At 36.4% G+C, this 19,458-nt stretch overlaps 1 protein-coding gene across 2 annotated transcripts in view; it reads right to left on the reverse strand.

Annotated features, from left to right (window-relative positions):
- Positions 1–19,458, reverse strand: part of LOC114047024 (putative ATP-dependent RNA helicase TDRD12) — an 82,107-nt gene that overhangs the window by 4,489 nt on the left and 58,160 nt on the right. Inside the window, exons 19-28 of one of the 2 annotated variants that reach the window (XM_027867680.1) lie at positions 17,834–17,951; positions 15,241–15,380; positions 14,870–15,090; positions 12,597–12,696; positions 8,895–9,082; positions 7,468–7,678; positions 4,663–4,755; positions 3,046–3,218; positions 1,899–2,026; positions 993–1,056 (exon numbers count right to left, since the gene is read on the reverse strand). In XM_027867680.1, coding sequence (XP_027723481.1) covers positions 993–1,056; positions 1,899–2,026; positions 3,046–3,218; positions 4,663–4,755; positions 7,468–7,678; positions 8,895–9,082; positions 12,597–12,696; positions 14,870–15,090; positions 15,241–15,380; positions 17,834–17,951 — 1,436 coding nt within the window. The remainder of the gene's footprint in view (positions 1–992; positions 1,057–1,898; positions 2,027–3,045; positions 3,219–4,662; positions 4,756–7,467; positions 7,679–8,894; positions 9,083–12,596; positions 12,697–14,869; positions 15,091–15,240; positions 15,381–17,833; positions 17,952–19,458) is intronic. The other variant, XM_027867681.1, reaches the window with a different exon arrangement.

Raw genomic sequence — 19,458 nt, forward strand, 5'->3', positions numbered from 1 at the left:
AGAGAGAGAGAGAGAGAGAGAGAGAGAGAGAGAGAGAGAGAGAGAGATATCAATTAGTCAATTAACCAACAAATATTTTAAAAATACCTATTATGTTCCAGGCACTGTTTTAGCTAAAAAGTGAAACAGTCTCTGACCCCAAAGAGCTTACATGTACACATAAAAGTCTGCACAAAAATAATTACAAGGTAGTTTTTTTTGGGGGGGGGCATTGCAGTTGTGGGCAGGGATCAATAAACACTGCATGAAGAAGGGGGTACTTGAGCTAAGTTTTTAAGAAAACCAGAGACTCTTAAGACATAGAATGGAGAGGAGAGTGTATTCCAAGACAACCTGTGGGAAGGTTTCTACCATTAAGAGATAACTGATGACTTTGGAAACGTCAGGTTCAGACAAGTGATGAGGTTGGAAGCCATAGTGCAGAGGGTGGATATACAAGTAAGAGAAGAGCAAGTATAGATAGCTTTTTTTAGGAATTTAGCGGTGAAAGGAAGAAGATACATAGGAATGATAGCTTGAGATAAATGGAAGCATCTATTGAGGATTTTTTAAGGAAGAGGAGATGTAGACGTGCTTTTTGAAGTTGGAAAGGAAGCAACAAATAGCGAGAAACTGAAGAAATGATCGTGGGGGTAACCCAATGGACAAAGGGAGGAGACTGGACCAAGGGTATATATAGAGGTGGTGGTTGTAGTGAGAAGGGTCAGGCCAAACTCAGAGTACAGGAGAAAACAGGGGATCATGCCAAGGAGTTTTAAGGTGCAGAGAAAAGGGAGCTCACAATGAATGGTTTCCATTTTCTCAGTTAAGTATTAAGTGAGACCCTAAGATGAGAGCATGGGGGGGAAGAAGTGGTATTTGAGGCTTGATGAGAGAGATAAAGAATCAGGGAGAAATAGGAGAGCTGCCTTGCTGCAGTACATTTATGTTAAAACTACCTAAGTAAATGCTTATTTGTTAAAGAAAATCCCTTTAAAATTATGGAGTCATACCTTTTATGCTGCTGCTGTATTGTTTCTTTAATGTAATTATCTCCACTATTTTCTGATATCACTTCTATGAAAAGAAAAAAAAATAAGCTTATCATTGACCATGCCTTTCACTGTACAGTGTGAACTTCCGTACCCTATTATTTACCTAAGTGCCATGCAACTGACAACTCTCATCCAGGCTAAAGACAATGAAATGAAAGGACAAACATTTCCTGATGACTCAGGATTCATGGGGTAAGTATTAATATGTTTATTAATAGTGAAAATTAGAATCCTTTAAAGGGGAAAAAAAAAAAGCCTTAACAGTTTTGAAGCAGCAACATGATACAGTGAAAAGAGATTGGCTGGTCCAGAGGAGTTCAAATCCCACTTCAGATACTAGACATGTGACCATGAGCAAGTCTCTCTTTCCTTTTTTTCCCTTTCCTTTTTGGGGAGGCAATTGGGGTTAAGTGACTTACCTAGAGTCACAAAGCTAGTAAGTGTTATGTGTCTAAGGCCGGATTTGAACTGAGGTCCTCCTGACTCCACAGCTGGTGCTCTATCCACTGCGCCACCTAGCTGCCCCCAAATAGCAAGTCTCTTACCGTCCCTTAATTCATTTCCTCTTTTGTCAATAGTAAGAATAACTGAAAGTACTTGCATGATTGATGTATTTGGAGAGTCAAATAAGATAATATATGTAAAATGCTACACAGATGCTATTAAAATGCAATAAAACCCCTATGTGTCATTTTAAGACCCTTTAGTCCAGTCATGATATAAAAAGTAAAAATGACTAAATGTTAAAGTCTACATCCCTTTTTGTAATGTCTTTAAAAGGTGTAACACAAATACTAGTCACGTTTTGCAAAAAGCAATATATTTGATACAAGAAAATTAAATACTTGCTTCATAAGTACTTACCGGACTTTTGATATTCTGTATTCACTTGTCTGGAAATATTGTTTTCTGAAATTTTGTCATCATCTGATACTGAGCTTTGCAGGTCACCTGTATCCTCTCTACTTTTGTTGGGTGTTAAAGGAGGTATTCTAAATAGAACACACTGCCATTACTACCATGTAAATGTTTATCAAAGGTTAAGACATAGATTTTTAAAAAGGCATTCAGATAAAAAACCAGATGGATGAAGAATGCACATGAGGCATATTACATTACAACATGTAGTTAGAGGAGTAGCTCAGAGTTTCTTCATTAGTACACACATTATAAAAGTCCAAATTGAGCAAGGTATCCCATAATTTTTCTTAGCCATTATTATAAAATTAAATATAATTCTTTTAACAATTCTTTCCTTAGTTAAATTAGATATGATACATTTAATTTTAATTTATGAAGCCTAGACTAACAGAAAATTATTATCAAACCGAATCCTTTCCAACACCCTACTGTTCACGATAAAAAGGAAAATAATATTGGCATAAACTCATTTCTGCAAATGTGAGGAGGCCTAAGAAATTTATCCAAATCCTTTAAAGCTGGACACATGTATCCTACACAGTTTCTATCACATCACTGCCTTGCAAAAAATACGTTTTTATTTTATTTAAAATAAAAATTTTTTAAAAAGCTCAATGAGTACTATATTTTATGATGGAAACCTATTAGAACCTTTTACAAAGTTTTAGAGTAGGAATTCTTTAGTCTTTTACATGAGTTAAGTAAGACTAATGTCAATTCTGTTTTGTCCTTCAGCTAAAAAGTACTTACCTTATGAGAATCATAGATCATAGATAGGGCTATGGATTTAGAGCTGAAAGGGGCCTCAGATGTCATCTAGTACAACCCCCCTTTTACATATGAAGAAACTTAAGCATACAGAGAAGAAGTGATTAGCTTTTGTCAGAAGTGGGCAAATATACAGCCTTGATCAAGGTTCCTTAGGGAGGGGGCAGAGCTAGGATTCAAAGCCAGGGCTCCCATGTTTCCACTGTACTACACAATGCCTTGGTAAGATAACTACAGGAAGCATTCCAATATCTTAGTTATCAAAATATAAAACAGGGTCTCAAACAACAAATACACAGAGAAAGATGAAATGTTAACTCACATGGTTTGGAATGTGCTCTCTTGAAGGGCTCCCATTTTACTTTCTTGGCATAGTTTTTTAAGTTGATCTATATGTTCTGGATTATCAGTACCCATTCCCATTGATAAAATTTCAGCTCGAACATTATATTCAATTACAGAAGTTTTCAAATTTGAAAGCTTGGTGAGATGGACCTTGAATTAGAAAGACAAAATAGAAGTACATTTCAGAATCACTATTTTAAAAAACATTTTCAATTATTTTAGTGTACTTTCTGATTAAAAAAAAATTACTTATATGATAGAATACATTCACCAAAGACAATGCTGTAAATTTAGCCTCCTCATTCACCAAGTACAAGAGATTTCAGATAGACAAATTTATATTATCTGTTGCTCACTTCTCTCAAAAACTCTCCTTTTTTGATCCCCTTTTAATTTTTCTGATTGTATTACAAAGAAAGCTACAATTCATTTCCAAAAGTTTTGGTAGTTTGTTGACACACTAGATATCCTACTTTTTAACCAGGCAAGTATGTGCCCTGACTCTGGGCCCTCTGGCAGCAGCAGTAACACATATAGATGGATGTGGGCTAGAAATTAGTTACCAGGAAACAGAAGAAATGACATTAGAATCCCTGAATCTGTGGGAATTTGTGTTTTCTACATCTCAAATGTAAAACAAAACATAATATAAAAGTTTTGAGAACAATTAATTCACTTTTTCTACATTATTTTAAGGACAAAAATCCTAAGATTCACATATTTTATAATTTCTAGGGCAGTAATTTCCCAAAGTTTGACCCTAAAGAATAGGCTTGTAAATAAACCTGGATAAGGCGTGACCTCAGTTTATTTAAGGAAGAGGAAGTCTTTCCCCAAACACCAGCGAGCATAATGTACACTGATGCCTGATCTAAGAACAAAATCAGGGGCACTAGAGGCAATAGCCCTTAGTTTCTTAAATAAAAGTTATCTGGGAGTCCGCATTAGATGGCAGCTACTGACTCTTCATAAACAATTTTTGACTGACATAATTTCAGTCCAAATGAATAGTGAAGGAGTAGAGGGAGCGAGGGCATTCTCTCCTTTGCAGTCCTAATGGGTATACTGTTATACACTTGAAACCTATAAAGAGAAACCTGGAGGAAAGTATTTGCTGTATTTTTTCTTTAATTGATCTCACTTTTATAATGAATAATTTTATCAGCATGCAGAAGCTAAGCATTTTTTAGACCCAAAAGGTCAAATGAAATATTTGTAAAGCATTTTACAAACCTTAGAGTGCTATATAAATTAGTTATTATTTTTGCCACACTAAATATAAATGATCACTCTAAAGTCTGTATACTCAAAAGCTATAAGGTAGAAAAAAATGGGCTGAAGATAGAGTATGTGTGCCAAAGATCATCTCCTGGAGTGTGCTTTTTAGGAAGGTATTTTTAAAACTACATCTTTGATCACTTGCTTTATCATTTAGATTTCTGCCAAAAACACGCAAGTAAAAAGAAGAGTCCACCAAAACTGAAGTTAGATTCCAGTTCATAAAGGTTTTACTCTTTTGGGAGAATATTTGGGATGATTTTTGGTTCCCTTATAAATACAGATTATATTCCTTATAAGAAAATGGCACACTTACCATTGGATCAACCCAAACTGTATTTCCCAAAGACAGTACTACTTTTGCCTCATGTAGTTTTCCTATAATTTTATGGTGAACATATCTAGTAACCTGAAAAATGTATAAATTATTTTGTTACATGTTACTTGAAAGATCGATTTATAATGAGCAATCACTATGAAAATCCATATAGTATTAAAAGCAACATTATATATGTTCTACTTCAGATTAAAGTGAGTTCCATTCAGGAGATATAAAAAGAAAGTGATATAAATATATGCATTTTCATTATCACAGAAACTCATTTGAAATTATTGGAATATTTTTGATCCAAAAAAATTTCCACTATCTTTCAATATATAACCTAAGTGTTTTTACATTTCTCATTATCATCTTGTATTATCATCACATTTTTTTCCTTACACCACTTTTTTAAAATAGTCTTTGCACAGTGAAAAAAAAGCTCTGCCTATTGAAGAAAGCATTCCTGGGTTCAAATCCCACCTCTGACACCAACCTGGGTGACCTTAGAAAGTCATGAGATTATCTTATCTTATTAGGCTCTCTTGGGCCTCAGTTTCCTCATTTCTAAAATGTGAGGATTAGACCAGATGGCATCTGAGTTCTCTTAGAGGTCAAGAGCTATGATGACATAAAACTCTCGTTATCAGGTAAATGGCAGCATTGCCATTTACAAGAGTAAACCTTGGCAGATGAAGTGACCTTCTTCACAATTACACTGCTGATTTAACTGTACAAGGGGGAACTAGCATCCATGGGTTATATATTCCAAATACAGCATTCACTGTTTCTGATAGATCACATTCTCTCTTCTTTTCAAGCAGAATGCTAATAAGAGACCTAAATCACACTGCTGTCAACATTTGTATTTCTGTGCTAATAACTGCCAAGATTCAATGTCCCAAAATGGCTGCCAGAGCAAAAGCAGATTTTCAACATGAGGTTTTTGCTTTGCTTTGTTTTGTTTTTAAGGTTCAGGATACCAACAGTTCAGTACATGGAAACATAGAGCTTGTAACAAGAGAGTAAAGCCAGCCCAATGTTTTATTGCAGGGGCATACTTAAAATAAAGAAGGGCAGTGAGAAATGACGGTGGAAACAGATCAGGTCCACTGGGTCGCTGGGTGGAAGTGGGCATCCTGCCAGCAGGTGGAATTTTGCGGCCCAAAGTGTGGCAGGTTTTCATATGGTTCTTATCTGTATTAAGCAGGACCAGGTATTGACTGAGGTAAGGGGGCAAAAAGCTTGGACCTAGAGACTTATTCATAGTAGAAGGAGGAAGGAGAGAGAAGACTCCTGGAGAAATGGCAGATAGCTGTGACTCAAACTCTCTGCCAATGAGAAAGGGTCTTTTGGCTCTTATTGCCCATCTTACTCAGACAGCATGACACAGCAGATTCACACTTCCTTGGTGCTTCTTTGTTTAATGAAGTGGAGAAGCTCTCACACAAACAGAAACCCGAAATTTGTCCAGCCCAAAGTAATTATCAAGTAATTCCATAAATTAAAACTAGATACTTTCCTGCCCCTTATTACATGGCACACTGGATAAAATTGAGCATTCTATTGATTCAAACTTATCATGTTAATTACAAAGTACAATATGGCAAGTATTGTACCCCAGAACTACAAAAAAAGTCAGCCAGAAGTCCTGGGCACTAAGAAAGGGGGTTGCCAATAAAACCAGAGCCATCCACAAAAGCAAACAAGCTGACAGTTTCCCAGCGGGTGGAAACAGAGATGATGAAGGGATGGTTTCAGAAAAATCTGGGAAAACTTACACGAACTGATGCAAAGTAAAGTGAGCAGAACCAGCAGAACACAGTAACAGCAATAATTTAACGATGATACTGTGAAAGACTCTCATCAATACAATGATTCACAACAATTCACAACAAAAAACTCATGATGAGAAATGCTATACATCTCCAGATAGATTTGGGCACTGGTTGAATGACCAGACCTGAAGAGTAGTTATTAATAAGTTGGTTTCAACACAGAATGAATCCTCCAATGGACACTGGCCCTGAGATCTGTCCTTGGCATGTGCTGGTGAATATTTTTAGCAATGATTTGGAAAAAAGCATAGTGGGAATGCTTTTTGGTTTTACAGGTTTCACAAAGTCAAAGAATAGACAGTACTTAACTGGAACAAAAAAGGTTTATTTTAGGGCAAGGGAGGGGAGGGAGAGCAGGAAAGTAGTAGCTGAAGTTTATCACCTTTAAATGTCAAACTATTTTTATTTTACCCATGGAAATCCTTCTAAGATTACTTCTGAAAAATTATCTTTAAATAAATTAAAATTATCTACTTTCCTGCCCCTTATTAAATGGCACACACCAAAATTTAGCATTCTAATGATTCAAACTTATCATGTTAGTTACAAAGTACAATACAGTTACTGTACTTTGCTGTTACATTAATGAGATGTGGGAATGACAGATCTTCTACTCTCTGCTGAGACCTTTTATAAAAACTGAATTCAAAGATGTTTTCTGGATAGCAGAGGTTGCCAAAAATCTCAGCGACAGCTAACTGGCATTTTATTATGTATATAAAAGCATATGTTGTCCTTTTAACTTCATAGGAATGAGATAAGTGATAAAGAACTTTATCAAAAATCATTCTGAATTAAATCAGCTTTTAAAAATGGAATTTCATACATATTCAGCTATAAAAATTATTTCAAACATAGATTCCAAACATTACTTTTACATTTTAAAATCATGGCTACTATACCAAATTACTAAGTACCTCTAAAAACTTTAAAAATGTAAAAACGTGAAAGCATGGGACTTTACCTTTGGGTTCCATTCAACTTCATTGTCAATAGGTTTCACTCTACAAACAATAAATTCTATAGCTTGAGGAGGTAAATTTTGGAATCTCTGGGGTAGATGAAGCAGCTGATGATTTTTAGTATTGCTTGTCCTGCCTTCATCTATAAATTTTATGTGAACATTAAAAAAGACACAATTTTCCTCTTTTTGGCTCATTTCCAAAACTTGAACCCTGTAAAATAAAGAATAGCTAAATATGTTTCATTCTAAAATTAAATAACCTTTGCCCTAATTTAAATAATGAGAAGAAAAAATTATTGAATTTTGCTAATTTAATCAATATTTTCAAGTATGTTAAAAGAAAAAACTCACTGAGTGCCTTCTAATTATACATTATATATTAGTATTTAGGGCAAACTCACAATAAAGTCTGAAAAGTCCTTATACTAAGATACTATTAATATGAAGGTACTGAGAATTAAACTTTCAGTGTGCTTCATTATTCCTGAATTATTATTTCCAAATACATACTAGAATCCAGGTTGAGTTGGACATACCTACCACCTAAGATCCATCAATAACATTCAGTCATTATAGAAAATGGTGCCAATGACTCCAATGTCTAATGACCTTCTTCGAAAGGTAGCCTTGTAGTTTACATGCTTCACGTATTCTTGTACTTTGTCAACAGAAAAACAGTAGTGTTTGTCTCAGAGTTGTAAAAGAGGACAGGGCTGTCTTCATAAGGTTAATTTGTTATCACAGGAATCCTTGCAAAGTTTCTTGCTTTGTCAACATTTTTTCAATGCTACTGCTGACAAGCTTTGCTCTTAGAACAGGAATTGAATAAATATTACTTTTGCTTCTGGAAAGGGCATAATGATCCACTATACCATGACTCCACCCACCATTCCTGCAACAACTCAGAGCAAAATTCCTTTTCAGTGGCACCATTCTCCTATGGGTTGTCTCTTCCTACTAAGATGTAAGCACCTCAGAGACAGGCAACGTCTCTCTCGACTTTTGCATTTGTGTTCTAAGAACCTACTACATAGTAACACACTTAATAAATGCTTTATCATCCATTCAACGTGTAGACATCCAGTATAGGAGGGACAGTTTCACATTTATATTTGTTGTCCTAGTGCTTAGGTCATACGAGTAGGGAACCTGCAGCCTCGAGAACACATGTGGCACTCTAGATCCTCAAGTGCAGCCCTTTGACTGAATCCAAACTTTACAGAACAAATGCCTAGCCACAGGATCCCCACCCCTGGCTAGGACATAATAATGCATTTAAATGTTTTTTTTTCATTCATTCCTTTCTACACTGAATTCAAAAGCATTATAGATGTGATAATGCAGTTATCCAGTATAGTTTAAACCTCAGTTCAAATTTACAATATGTTTTTATATTACTTTGGATAAAACAAAATAAAGCATCTTACCTGTGAAAAACTGCTTTTTCATATAGTCCATACAAGGCAAACTTCTCAACTTTTTCAACAGACATTTTATTACTGGATTCCTTAAAATACTCCTTCATTTCCATATTAAGAGCTGCATACAGATCTTTGTGTTTATCAAGTATGCGCCCAAAATAGTTTGTTGCATTCACAATATAGAAAGGTATTATCTGAAAGCATAACATATACTTTAAAAGATCTGAGATTTCCCTAGTGTGGCCCCTCCCTCTACCAATTAAAGTCACAATCCCTCTAAGCCTTAAGTAGATGATTTCATGAGTTGTTTCTTATAAAATCACAGTTGACCCTCTCCATGTAAAAATCACCTGGTGGCCAATCTTCTGGTAATGAGCATCTTTGAGCATAGCTCAAAGTCTTTGAATAACAGATACAGAGTGCATTGCCTTACCAGCTTGGTAGGACCTGCTGGGACTTATGGAATAGTTTTCAAGAGCCCAAGATCATCTGTATGCCACAATGAGGCATCTGAATAGGGTTTTAATGGAGGAAAAAAAAACCCTACATATATATACATACATGTATATATACACATATGTATGTATGTATAGATCTATATATAAAGTGGTAACTGGAAAATCGGATAATTCTATTTTTTTTTTGAGACAATCAGGGTTAAGTGATTTGCCCGGGGTCACACAGCAAGCAAGTGTGTGAAGTCACATTTGAACACAGGTCCTCCTGACTTCAGGGCCACTGCTCTATCCACTGCACCACCTAGCTGCTTCAAAAATTGGATAATTCTAAGCAAATGATGTATGCATGTGAGTTTAAATCATACACAGAAACTGATGCCTTTATAGATTGGGCTTAACTGCTAAGACAGTGTGACTGATGCATTTCAGCTTAACTAAGGGATTACACAAATAAACAAAACCCTCTATACTGTATTCACAAACAATAAAGTCCTTTAAAAAGTTCACTGGAAGATTTCTGCCAATCGATTTCATTCTCAGATGACAAAATCCTTTAAAAAAAAAAGTCAAGAACGAAACCTTATGACCTCAGATACCTATTCACAGCAAGGAGCACTAAAGGATTCAACACAAGAAGGTAAATTTGACCTCTCAGGTTTCACTGAGATGAGCGGGATGGGACCCTTTCATATGGCTATGCAGAAGTACACTTTAAGCAGAAAGAACAGGATAAAAGAAACAGTGAAGTATAGTAATGCATACAAAGAAGAAAAACTTACATGGAGAAATGATCAGAGCAGAAAGTAGACTCGAGACTATTTGGAGAAAGAGCAATAGAAGCAGAAAATGAAAGGACTGGAACAGACCACAGACCACCTGGACAGAAAGAGGAGACAGTCAACTCTATGAGATCTGGGGCTATCTTTTTTTTTGTTTCTGTGTCCTTCATACCCGATACATAGAAAACATAGATGCTTTAATATACCAATCAACCAGGATTTGTTGGGTGCGTACTACACGGCAGACATTATGTTTATTGGTGGATAAATGTTTACTGAATTGAGTTCTAGGAACCAATCACGAGCCTGGTACCACATCATGACATGATAAGAGACGAGAAGCTTCAATTAATTATCTAGACAATCTAAGTTTGCCATAATAACTTCATCCATCAAAATCGTGGAAGAAATAATGACAAGAACTGCTATTCTGTACCTGATTCTTACTGACAATGGGAAAGGTAGAAATGATGGAAATGAGACGGGGCAGAGAGTGGGAACTCTTGGCCAGTTACTAGATGGCCTCTGCGATTCCGTTCATTGCTGATTCAGACATTCATTCTTTGATTTTGTGACTCCAAATGCCTTTCCATCACCTTTACCTATAGATTCATCTAATGCATATCTAAAAAGAAAATTTTTACTCTCATTATGTAAAACATCTTAATGTTTAAATTCTTTTAAAGACTTCATTATAAACTGAAGCACAAACAATTCAAACAAAATAAAACCACATATTAAGCCACAAGCTCCAAACTTCTTTAGTTAGAGCACTAAAAAGTTATGTGCCCCCCTTTCTTTACTCTTCTCACCTCCTCCTCTTCTGTGTACATTTTCAGATTTTGCTGCATTTTTTTATACTCAGTGGATATGTAATGGTTCAGCCTCTGCTCCGCATCCCTTTCTCCTAATCTTCCCAGTTCAGCTTGGTCTTTCTTCTGGTACAGCACCATTTTGCTGCTTTGATATACTAAGGTTTGTTCAGCTATTCCCCTAAACTCTGGACATATAAGTTGTTCCTATGTTTTTTACTAAAATACATTTATGTGCATAAAGGTATTATTCCCCTCTCCAAAACAGGGAGAGGCAGAGAAGTGACCGCTCTGTCTTCAAATGTGTGACAAGGAAGGAATCTGGGCAGAGGGTAACATATTTTAATGTTCTAAGAGGTTTATAAGAGAAAAAGTGAATTCTAAGTCAACTCCAATCCATTCATATTTTACTTCTGGTCTTCTCTCTCATTAAGTACCATTTCTAGACTGAAAACGACAGAAAAAAGTGAGTAATAGTGCATTAAAACCCAAAACAAAGGGTAAGAGGGCAATGGGCTGCCCTTGGTGAGTCATTTATATCTTGATGCCCAGCAGAGCTGGCAGAAAAATTGGCTGAGCCCCAGCCATTGATCACTAAGAACACAAGGGTGTGAGAGAGGGGCCCAGGAACTGAACAAGTCTGAATGTTTCTAAAAGGGGGTAGAGAACAGAATCTGAAACTTGAAGCCCAGTGAACTTGAATTCCATTCATGGGAAAATTGTGGACCCCTATTATCAAAGGAGTGATTAGTGACACATTATTAGAGGAAGTTCCTCAACAGAAGCTCTTTCTCCTATACTGATGTACTCTCAGGTGTGATTAAAAAAATTGGTAAATGAACATTTAGAAAAGGATGCAGTTAGAGGCAGCTAGGTGGCCCAGTGGATACAGTACCAGCCCTGGAGTCAGGAGGACCTGAGTTCAAACTCAGCCTCAGGCACTTAGTAGCTATGTGACCCTGGGCAAGTCACTTAACCCCAACTGCCACAAAAAAGATGCATCGAGATGCTCTCAAGTACAGGTCAGCAATCAAGAGGCATTAAATAACTGTCTGCTATGAGCTAAGCACTGTGTTATGTACTAGAGATACAAAGGAAAAGTAAAAACAACTCCTGGTCTTGAGGAGGACTCAGATTCTAATGGAGGACACAAGATATATATTAATGTGTATATATAATATACAAAGTAGATGCAAGGTAAATCTTAAGAGGGGAAAGCAGGGAGAGAGGGTAGAGCAGGAGGTATGAGGACCTGAGGAGAGAAGACAAAATTGGAGACATAAAACTGCCCTGGTAAGTTGGATGAAGAGGGATGTATCAGGAAATGAAGTCATGTAAAAACAAAAGTATTTTTTTTAAATCACTAGCAAAGTCATTTTTATTGTTGTTTAGTCATTTTCTATTGTGTCTAACTCATCGTGACCCCATTTGGGGTTTTCTTGGCAAAGATACCGGAGTGCTTTGCCATTTCCTTTTCCAGCTCATTTTTACACATGAGGAAACTGAGGCAAACGGGGTTAAGTGATTTGCCCAAGGTCACATAGCCAGCAAATGTCTGAGGCTGGATTTGAACTCAGGAAGATTAGCCTTCCTGACCTCAGTCATGACACTCTACCTACTGTGCCACCAAATTTCCCTTAACAAAGTTCTTAAACTTACCTTAACATATCCAGTTGTTGGCAGAGTTCGGTCAGATAATTTCCTTGGCATGTCTATTTCTGGGTTAATATGATGTCGATCTGGACATATCCTTTTATCTCTGAAAAAATCAAGATTACATTCTTTAAATACAGAACAAAAGTAATCAATCATATCAGCATATTAATTGGGATTACAAGTGAAGAGAGGAAAGTATTTGTTTTAAAACCACGTAAAATAGGTAACTGAGTCAGATGCCTCTAAAGAAATTAGAGATCTAGAAGAAAGATTGTTACCTAAGTATTAAAATTTGTGATTATTTATGAGAAAAAAGGATAAAACTGCTTCATTCTATTTGTAAATATTTTAATATCTGCAATTTCATGCTGACCAAAATGTACAGCCACAAAAGAATTAATGTTATTACTAACATACAACACAATTGACTACATAATGATGTTATGAGTTGCATTGGGTTGATCTTAGGTTTTCAAATGCAGTATTAGTTATCCAAATAACTTGTACATCCCATCTCTTTTCTTTCTCTCTGCCATAAGCCAAAAACAAGCCAACACTCCTATTTATTATGGGTACTTCAATAATATCTCTGTTGAGAAACCAGTGGAAATCTTCTTAGTGTTTTCTTTTTTTGTCCTTTTCTCCTACAGCCAGGATGAAGAGCAGCCCGATACAGTAGAACTAGCAATGGCTCAGGAGTCTGCTGCTCACTGCCTGGGTGACCTCAGGGGAGTCACGTAAGCCACTAAGCCTCAGCCTCCGTTTCTATAAAATGACAAGATTCCAGCTCTGGCACGACGAGCCTGTAAACATCGGGAACAGGCCACTGGAACCCAGCGGAGAGGCTCGTTAGCCCCTAATCTGGGAGTGCCTTTTCAAAAGGGGCATGATGATAACAATAATGAGTAGATACACTGTGGCAGAATAGGAAGGACACCTACAGATGCTGGGTCCCACAAACACTAGTCCTTGTCACTTGAGGCGAGTCACCTTAACCTCGGAGCCTCCTGTCTCACTAGCTTTAGAAACTGTGTATCATAGCACCTATGTATCTATTTCACAGGTTTACTGTCAGAATGGATCAAATTAAATAATGAATGAAAGCAGGGGTTTTGTCAGCTATCAAGTGCTGCACAAATATAAAACATTTCCGTGGAAATAGAAATTGACTACCTATCCAACGTACCAACAATCAAATGGATTAATGCTAACAGTTATCTTTACATATTCTACATGTTGGAACATTAGAAAAAAACTGACAATGAGGCTGCTTAAGAAGATCCTTTAAATGTTCAGTATTATTTCATGAAATGATGATGACCTAAAAACTTAACCAGCTACTTTGATCCTAAAATTAATCACAGTGTAACAAGTTAACATCAATTAAGTACTAGTTTGAGGGCTTTACTAGTCTCCACCCTTAAATTAATAGAATATGTGCTATGAGTGAACTGAACTACATCCTAGTTCAGGCTCCTTTTAAATGACACAATATAATTTGTGTTCCGAAAAAAAAGCAAAATGTATAAAAATCAAAACCAAAAAGCAAAATAAATTCATTAATGTAGTTATGACTTACCTCCATCTTCAATCTCCAATTGTTGGCTCAAATGCAAACCAAGATTTTTAGAATTCAACCAAGTACCTCAACATCACCTATGACTAGTAGTGACAAATACCTCTAAAATCAATCTACCACCTATTTTCCTCAGACTCCAAGGTCTGTCTTAAGTTCTAACAATCAGGTCTGAGAGCTTTATTTATATTTTAAAATACCAGAATGAATGAATGTTTTCTTAACAGAATCAGAGGTTGAAGGGGAGGGATCCTAGAACTGAAAATAATTTTCTAGTTACATTGCAGAAAAAAGTGCTAATGATGTTTATCTCTCCCATTTATCTCTCCCAGGTATATAATTTCTGACTCACAGGAAGACATGCTTCATGGGTTATTAATCTTTTTTTTTGGGGGGGGGAAGGCAATCAGGGTTAAGTAACTTGCCTAGGGTCACAGAGCTAGTAAGTGTTTGAGGTCACATTTGAACTCAGGTTCTCCTGACTCCAGGGCTGGTGCTCTATCCACTGTGCCATGTAACTGCCCCATGAGCTATTAATCTTGAAATGTGCCACAAAACTATTATCTAAATTAAAAATGATCCTTTCTGTAACTTCATAATTACAGTTTTAAAATTACATATCTCATTTCTGAATGTAATTATCTGATATACAGAGAATAATTAGGAAAATTAGTCTTTACTAAAATGTGACTCATCTTACTTGCAAAAACCAGAAACCTTAAGATAATGACAAAGAGGCCTTCTGAGTTTTTTATCTTCCTTAGCTTCCAAAACACCTGCAGTGAAGTCACACAACTCTGGAGGAATTTTAGCATCTGTTCGTTCCAAATAACGCAATACGCCAACTGCACAGCATGCACTTCTTTCTGTCAGTAGCAAAATAGATTTTGCCTTTTTATTTCCTTGCTCTGAAGAAGCACCCTTAAAATTAAAGAAGACAAGATGGAAAAGGAAAAACTTAATTTGGATTGGTCTCAATTGTGGTACCCTATGGTTTTTAAGTATATCATTATATATTTTTTAAAAAAGTAAATAGTAATATTCAAAGACTACATTGAAAGCGATTCAGACCTGTTCAATTAAACTTTGGAAATTATCAGACATACAATATAAACGCGCTCCAAAAATTTTTGGAGAACCAGGAAAACTAAAATGAATCACACAAGTTGCATCAGTTATAGCCAGAGGAGGTATGCAATCATCAGTTAAAACTGAAAAGAAAAAAAAATGCAAAGAGTTACAAAACATGATAGAAACACTGGATTTTCAAAATAGTTCACATTTTCCCATTCTTCAAGAAAACTCTTTATATTGTATTTTTGCACACCAAGAAATCTCTCTTAACCAAGTTTCTCTGCCCCTTTTCTACCAATTGTGCAATCTCTTAGTCTCAAAATGCCTCTCCTACCTATTGTAAATACAGACTAACCATAATTTTATACTTTTAATTATAATATTTGCCAGTCACTTTACCCTGAATGTGCAAACCCCTGGATCTAGCACAGTGTCTAGCATATAGAAGGTAATGAATAAATATCATTGATGGATTCAGTGTTACAGAAGTCTTTCTTATCTCTAAAACTAAACCTCTACACTGATGGCTAAACCTTCAATTCTATCTACAGAAGGGTTCTTAACCTTTTTTGTGTCCTAGACATCTTATTAAGTCGGGCAAAACCTTTAGACCCCTTTTCATAATAAGGTTTTTATTTAAATACATAAAATTAAACATAATCAAGTAATTAACTAGAATTTAATAAGCACTTACTATTTGCCAGGCACTGTGCTAAGCCCTGGGGATACAAGGAAAGGCAAAAACACAGTCCCTGCTCTCAGGAAGCTTAGTAATCTAGTAGGAGAGTCAATATGTGAACAACTGTGTAGAAAGAAGATATAGATAGACAGACAGACAGACAGATAAAATAAATTGGGAAGTAGTTTCCAGATGGAAGGCATGAAAATTAAAGAGCACTGATTGGGAAAGATTTATTTCAGAAGGCAGAACTTTAACTGAGACTTGAAGGAAGCCATGGAAACTAGGAGTCAAAGGGGCAAGGGGGGAATGAAATTCAGGGCAAGAGAGCCATCTAATGAAAACACTCAGGAGATAGAGCATTGTATGTGAGGAGCAGTGAGGCAAGTGTCACAGAATCACAGTCTGTGGGGGACAGTAAAGTGTAGGAAGACTGGAAAGGTAGGAGCGGGTCAGGTTATGAAGGGCTTTGAATATTCAAACTAAGGATTTAATATTTGATCCTGAAGGGAATCAGTAGGCTAACTGAATGGGGGTTGACACAGTTAGACTTATGATTTAAGAAGATCAATTTGATTCCTGAATGGAATATGAAATAGAATGGGGAGAGACTTAAGGTAAACCAACCAGCAGACTACTGCAATAGTCTGGGTGTGAAGTGATGAGGGAGTGCACCAGGGGGATGGCAGAGTCAGAAGAGAGAAGGAGGCATATACAAGATGTCAGGAAGGTAAAAATCAACAAAACTTGGAAACAGGTTGGATATGTGGGTGAGAAGAGTCAAGGATGACACTTAGGATGTGAATCTGGGTGACTGGGAGGATGATGGTACCTTCAACAGTAATAGGGAAGTTAGGAACAGGAGGGGGGTGGGGGGGAAGATGATTAGTTCTGTTCTTGACATGTTGAATTTAAGATGTCTATCAGGCAGTTAGAGATGCAAGACTGGGGAGTCAACAGAGAAGTTAGAGCTACACAAGTAGATATGAAAGGCACCTCCAAAGAGATGATAACTGAAACCGCTGGAGCTGCTGAGATCACCTGGTGAAATCATACAGAGGAAGAAGAGAAGAGGCCCAGGACAGAGCCCTGTGAGACATCCATGATTAGCAGTTGAGACCTGGATGAAGATCCAACAAAGAACCCAGAAGAGGGAGGCAGTCACTCAGGTAAGAGAGTAAGCAATGTCATGAAAACCTATAGAGTCCAGGGTCAATGACCTGTCAAAGGCTTACAAAGAGGTGAAGAAGGATGAGGACTGAGAAAAGGCCATTATATTTGAAAATTAAGAGATCGTTAATAACTTTGGGGAGGACATTGGAAGCCAGACTGCAAAGACATAAGAAGAGAGTAAGAAGAAAAGATGTGTAGGTACCTATTCTAGATAGCCTTCTCAAGGAGTTTAGCAACAAAAGGGATAAGAGATATAGGAAGAGAGGTTGCAGGGATGGGCAGATCAAGTGAGGTTTTTCTGAGGATGGGGGAGAAATGGGTATGTTTGTAGACAGTAGGAAAGCAGCTCTAAAAAGGAAACCAATTACATTAAAATAAAGATGTGATTATTCCCCCCATCTAATCTGGATCCCCTGAAAGCTATCCACAGACTGTGTTAAGGGAAGGGTATCCATGGACCCCAGGTTAAGAACCCCTGATCTACAGGGTGTAATTTTTGGATCACAACATTTGAAGGCATCTCAAAGTTCTAAGTTGTTTCAGAACAGGTCCATTTGTTGACCATATTAAGCTTGTAGCTCCAAATCAGAAGTTTTATACAAATAATCCTTCCTTTTAGAAACTTGTTATAATCAAGAACTTCACCTATTTTGAAGATGTGATAAAATTTCTTCATAAAAACATCAAGACATGGTTCGCTCTATCCTACCACTCTTTACAAATAAAAACAGCACTTACCCAATACAATATGAGAGCCAAGACTTAACTTTTTTTTCCACTGCTCTAATACATTTTTAAAATTAGCAGCAATTTCTGTGTGCATTTTCAAACAGAATATTGAACTACTTTCCACGACCTAAAGAAATCCAAAAATTAGTAAAGTATAATTTCAATAAATATAAATTCAAAAATTCAGGAAAGTATAAACTATACCTCTTAATGACTTCAATATTATTAACAAGAACTACTGAGATAGTCTATTTGTATGCCAACCTCATTTATCTAGAATTTTTAGAGAATGATTTAACCAAATAACTTTTCTAGGAACACTAAGCCTTCTGATGTCTTTAACACAATGAAAAATATTTGAGGAGATGATGAAAATCTTTATATTTTCCTACCTTTTAAAGCACAGAATAACAAATATAATTTATTCTTTCTTGATAACTTAGTCTTCATTATGATCAGTAAATTTACTGTGATAAATGCAATACAGGAGATACCCTAATGGGTAGCAAAAGTTTGCCCCTACATGAAATAATTGTAGAGTATTGTGCTTTTATAGCTCTTTTTTATGGTTTATATAAATCTTTGATATCAAATTATCTCTAAATGTGTCATATTACTGGCTAATATACTTCCTAAACTGGAAGAGGTAATTAAGTTTTTGGTTTATATAACCATAAGGTAAGGGCAGCTAAGTTACACAGTGAATAAAACATGAGACCTGGAGTCAGGAAGACTCATTTTCCTGAGTTCCTCAGACACTGACTAGCTCTGTGACCCTGGGTAGGTCACTTAACCCTGTTAGCCTCAGTTTCCTCATCTGTAAAATGAGCTAGAGAAGGAAATGGCAAACCATTCTAGTATCTTTGCCAAGAAAACTCTAAATGGGGTCATAAAGAGTCAGACATGACTGAAAAAATTGTACGACAAGACCAAAAATGATAGATACCAAGGAAATAAAATTGTTGTATTGGGTAACTGGCTTCCAGAGGATCACTTTGTTCAATTTATTCTTAAAATTTTCAATTATGTTCTGCAGAATTACAATGAAATCTAAGGGTGAACTGGGGCTGGAGTACTGACCTGCTGAAATGCCTGCCATATGCTTGTGACATAGTCCAGTAGTATATGGTTCAGTGACAAGTTTATATAAAGTGAGTATATTAGAACTCCAAGTCACATTATCTCCTATACTGGCAGGAAGTGAAATTGTTGTATGTGGACTTTGTGTGTTAACAGTTCAAAGCCATAGCATTAATATAATAAGATCACAAAATTTATACCGGTGATTTATGGATCATATTGCCTAATGGTCTGAATTGCCTTACCACCCTTCTAAGCCTGTACCATCCCGAGAATTAAGGAATCCTGTTGCAGGGAAAAAACCTTTAGCCTAAGAGACAGAGATTAAGAGTGTTGTGGGAGGAAAACAGCTCCTGACTTTGTACTAGGGGTAGCAGTGCATTAGCAAGGAGAGAAGAGAATGATCCAGAGACTGGGGTGGAGGAATTTGCCAGGTCACCTGGAATGACCAGTCACTGTCAGGTAACTGAGATAAGCTTAGCAGAATAGTGAGAGACTTCTTAGCTAATTGTAGTCTGTGTTTTATGTTTCCCTACTCTGTGGTAAAGTAATTT

This window comes from Vombatus ursinus, unplaced genomic scaffold (assembly GCF_900497805.2).
Source record: "Vombatus ursinus unplaced genomic scaffold, bare-nosed wombat genome assembly UNPS02014786.1, whole genome shotgun sequence".
NCBI classification, from domain to species: Eukaryota; Metazoa; Chordata; class Mammalia; order Diprotodontia; family Vombatidae; genus Vombatus; species Vombatus ursinus.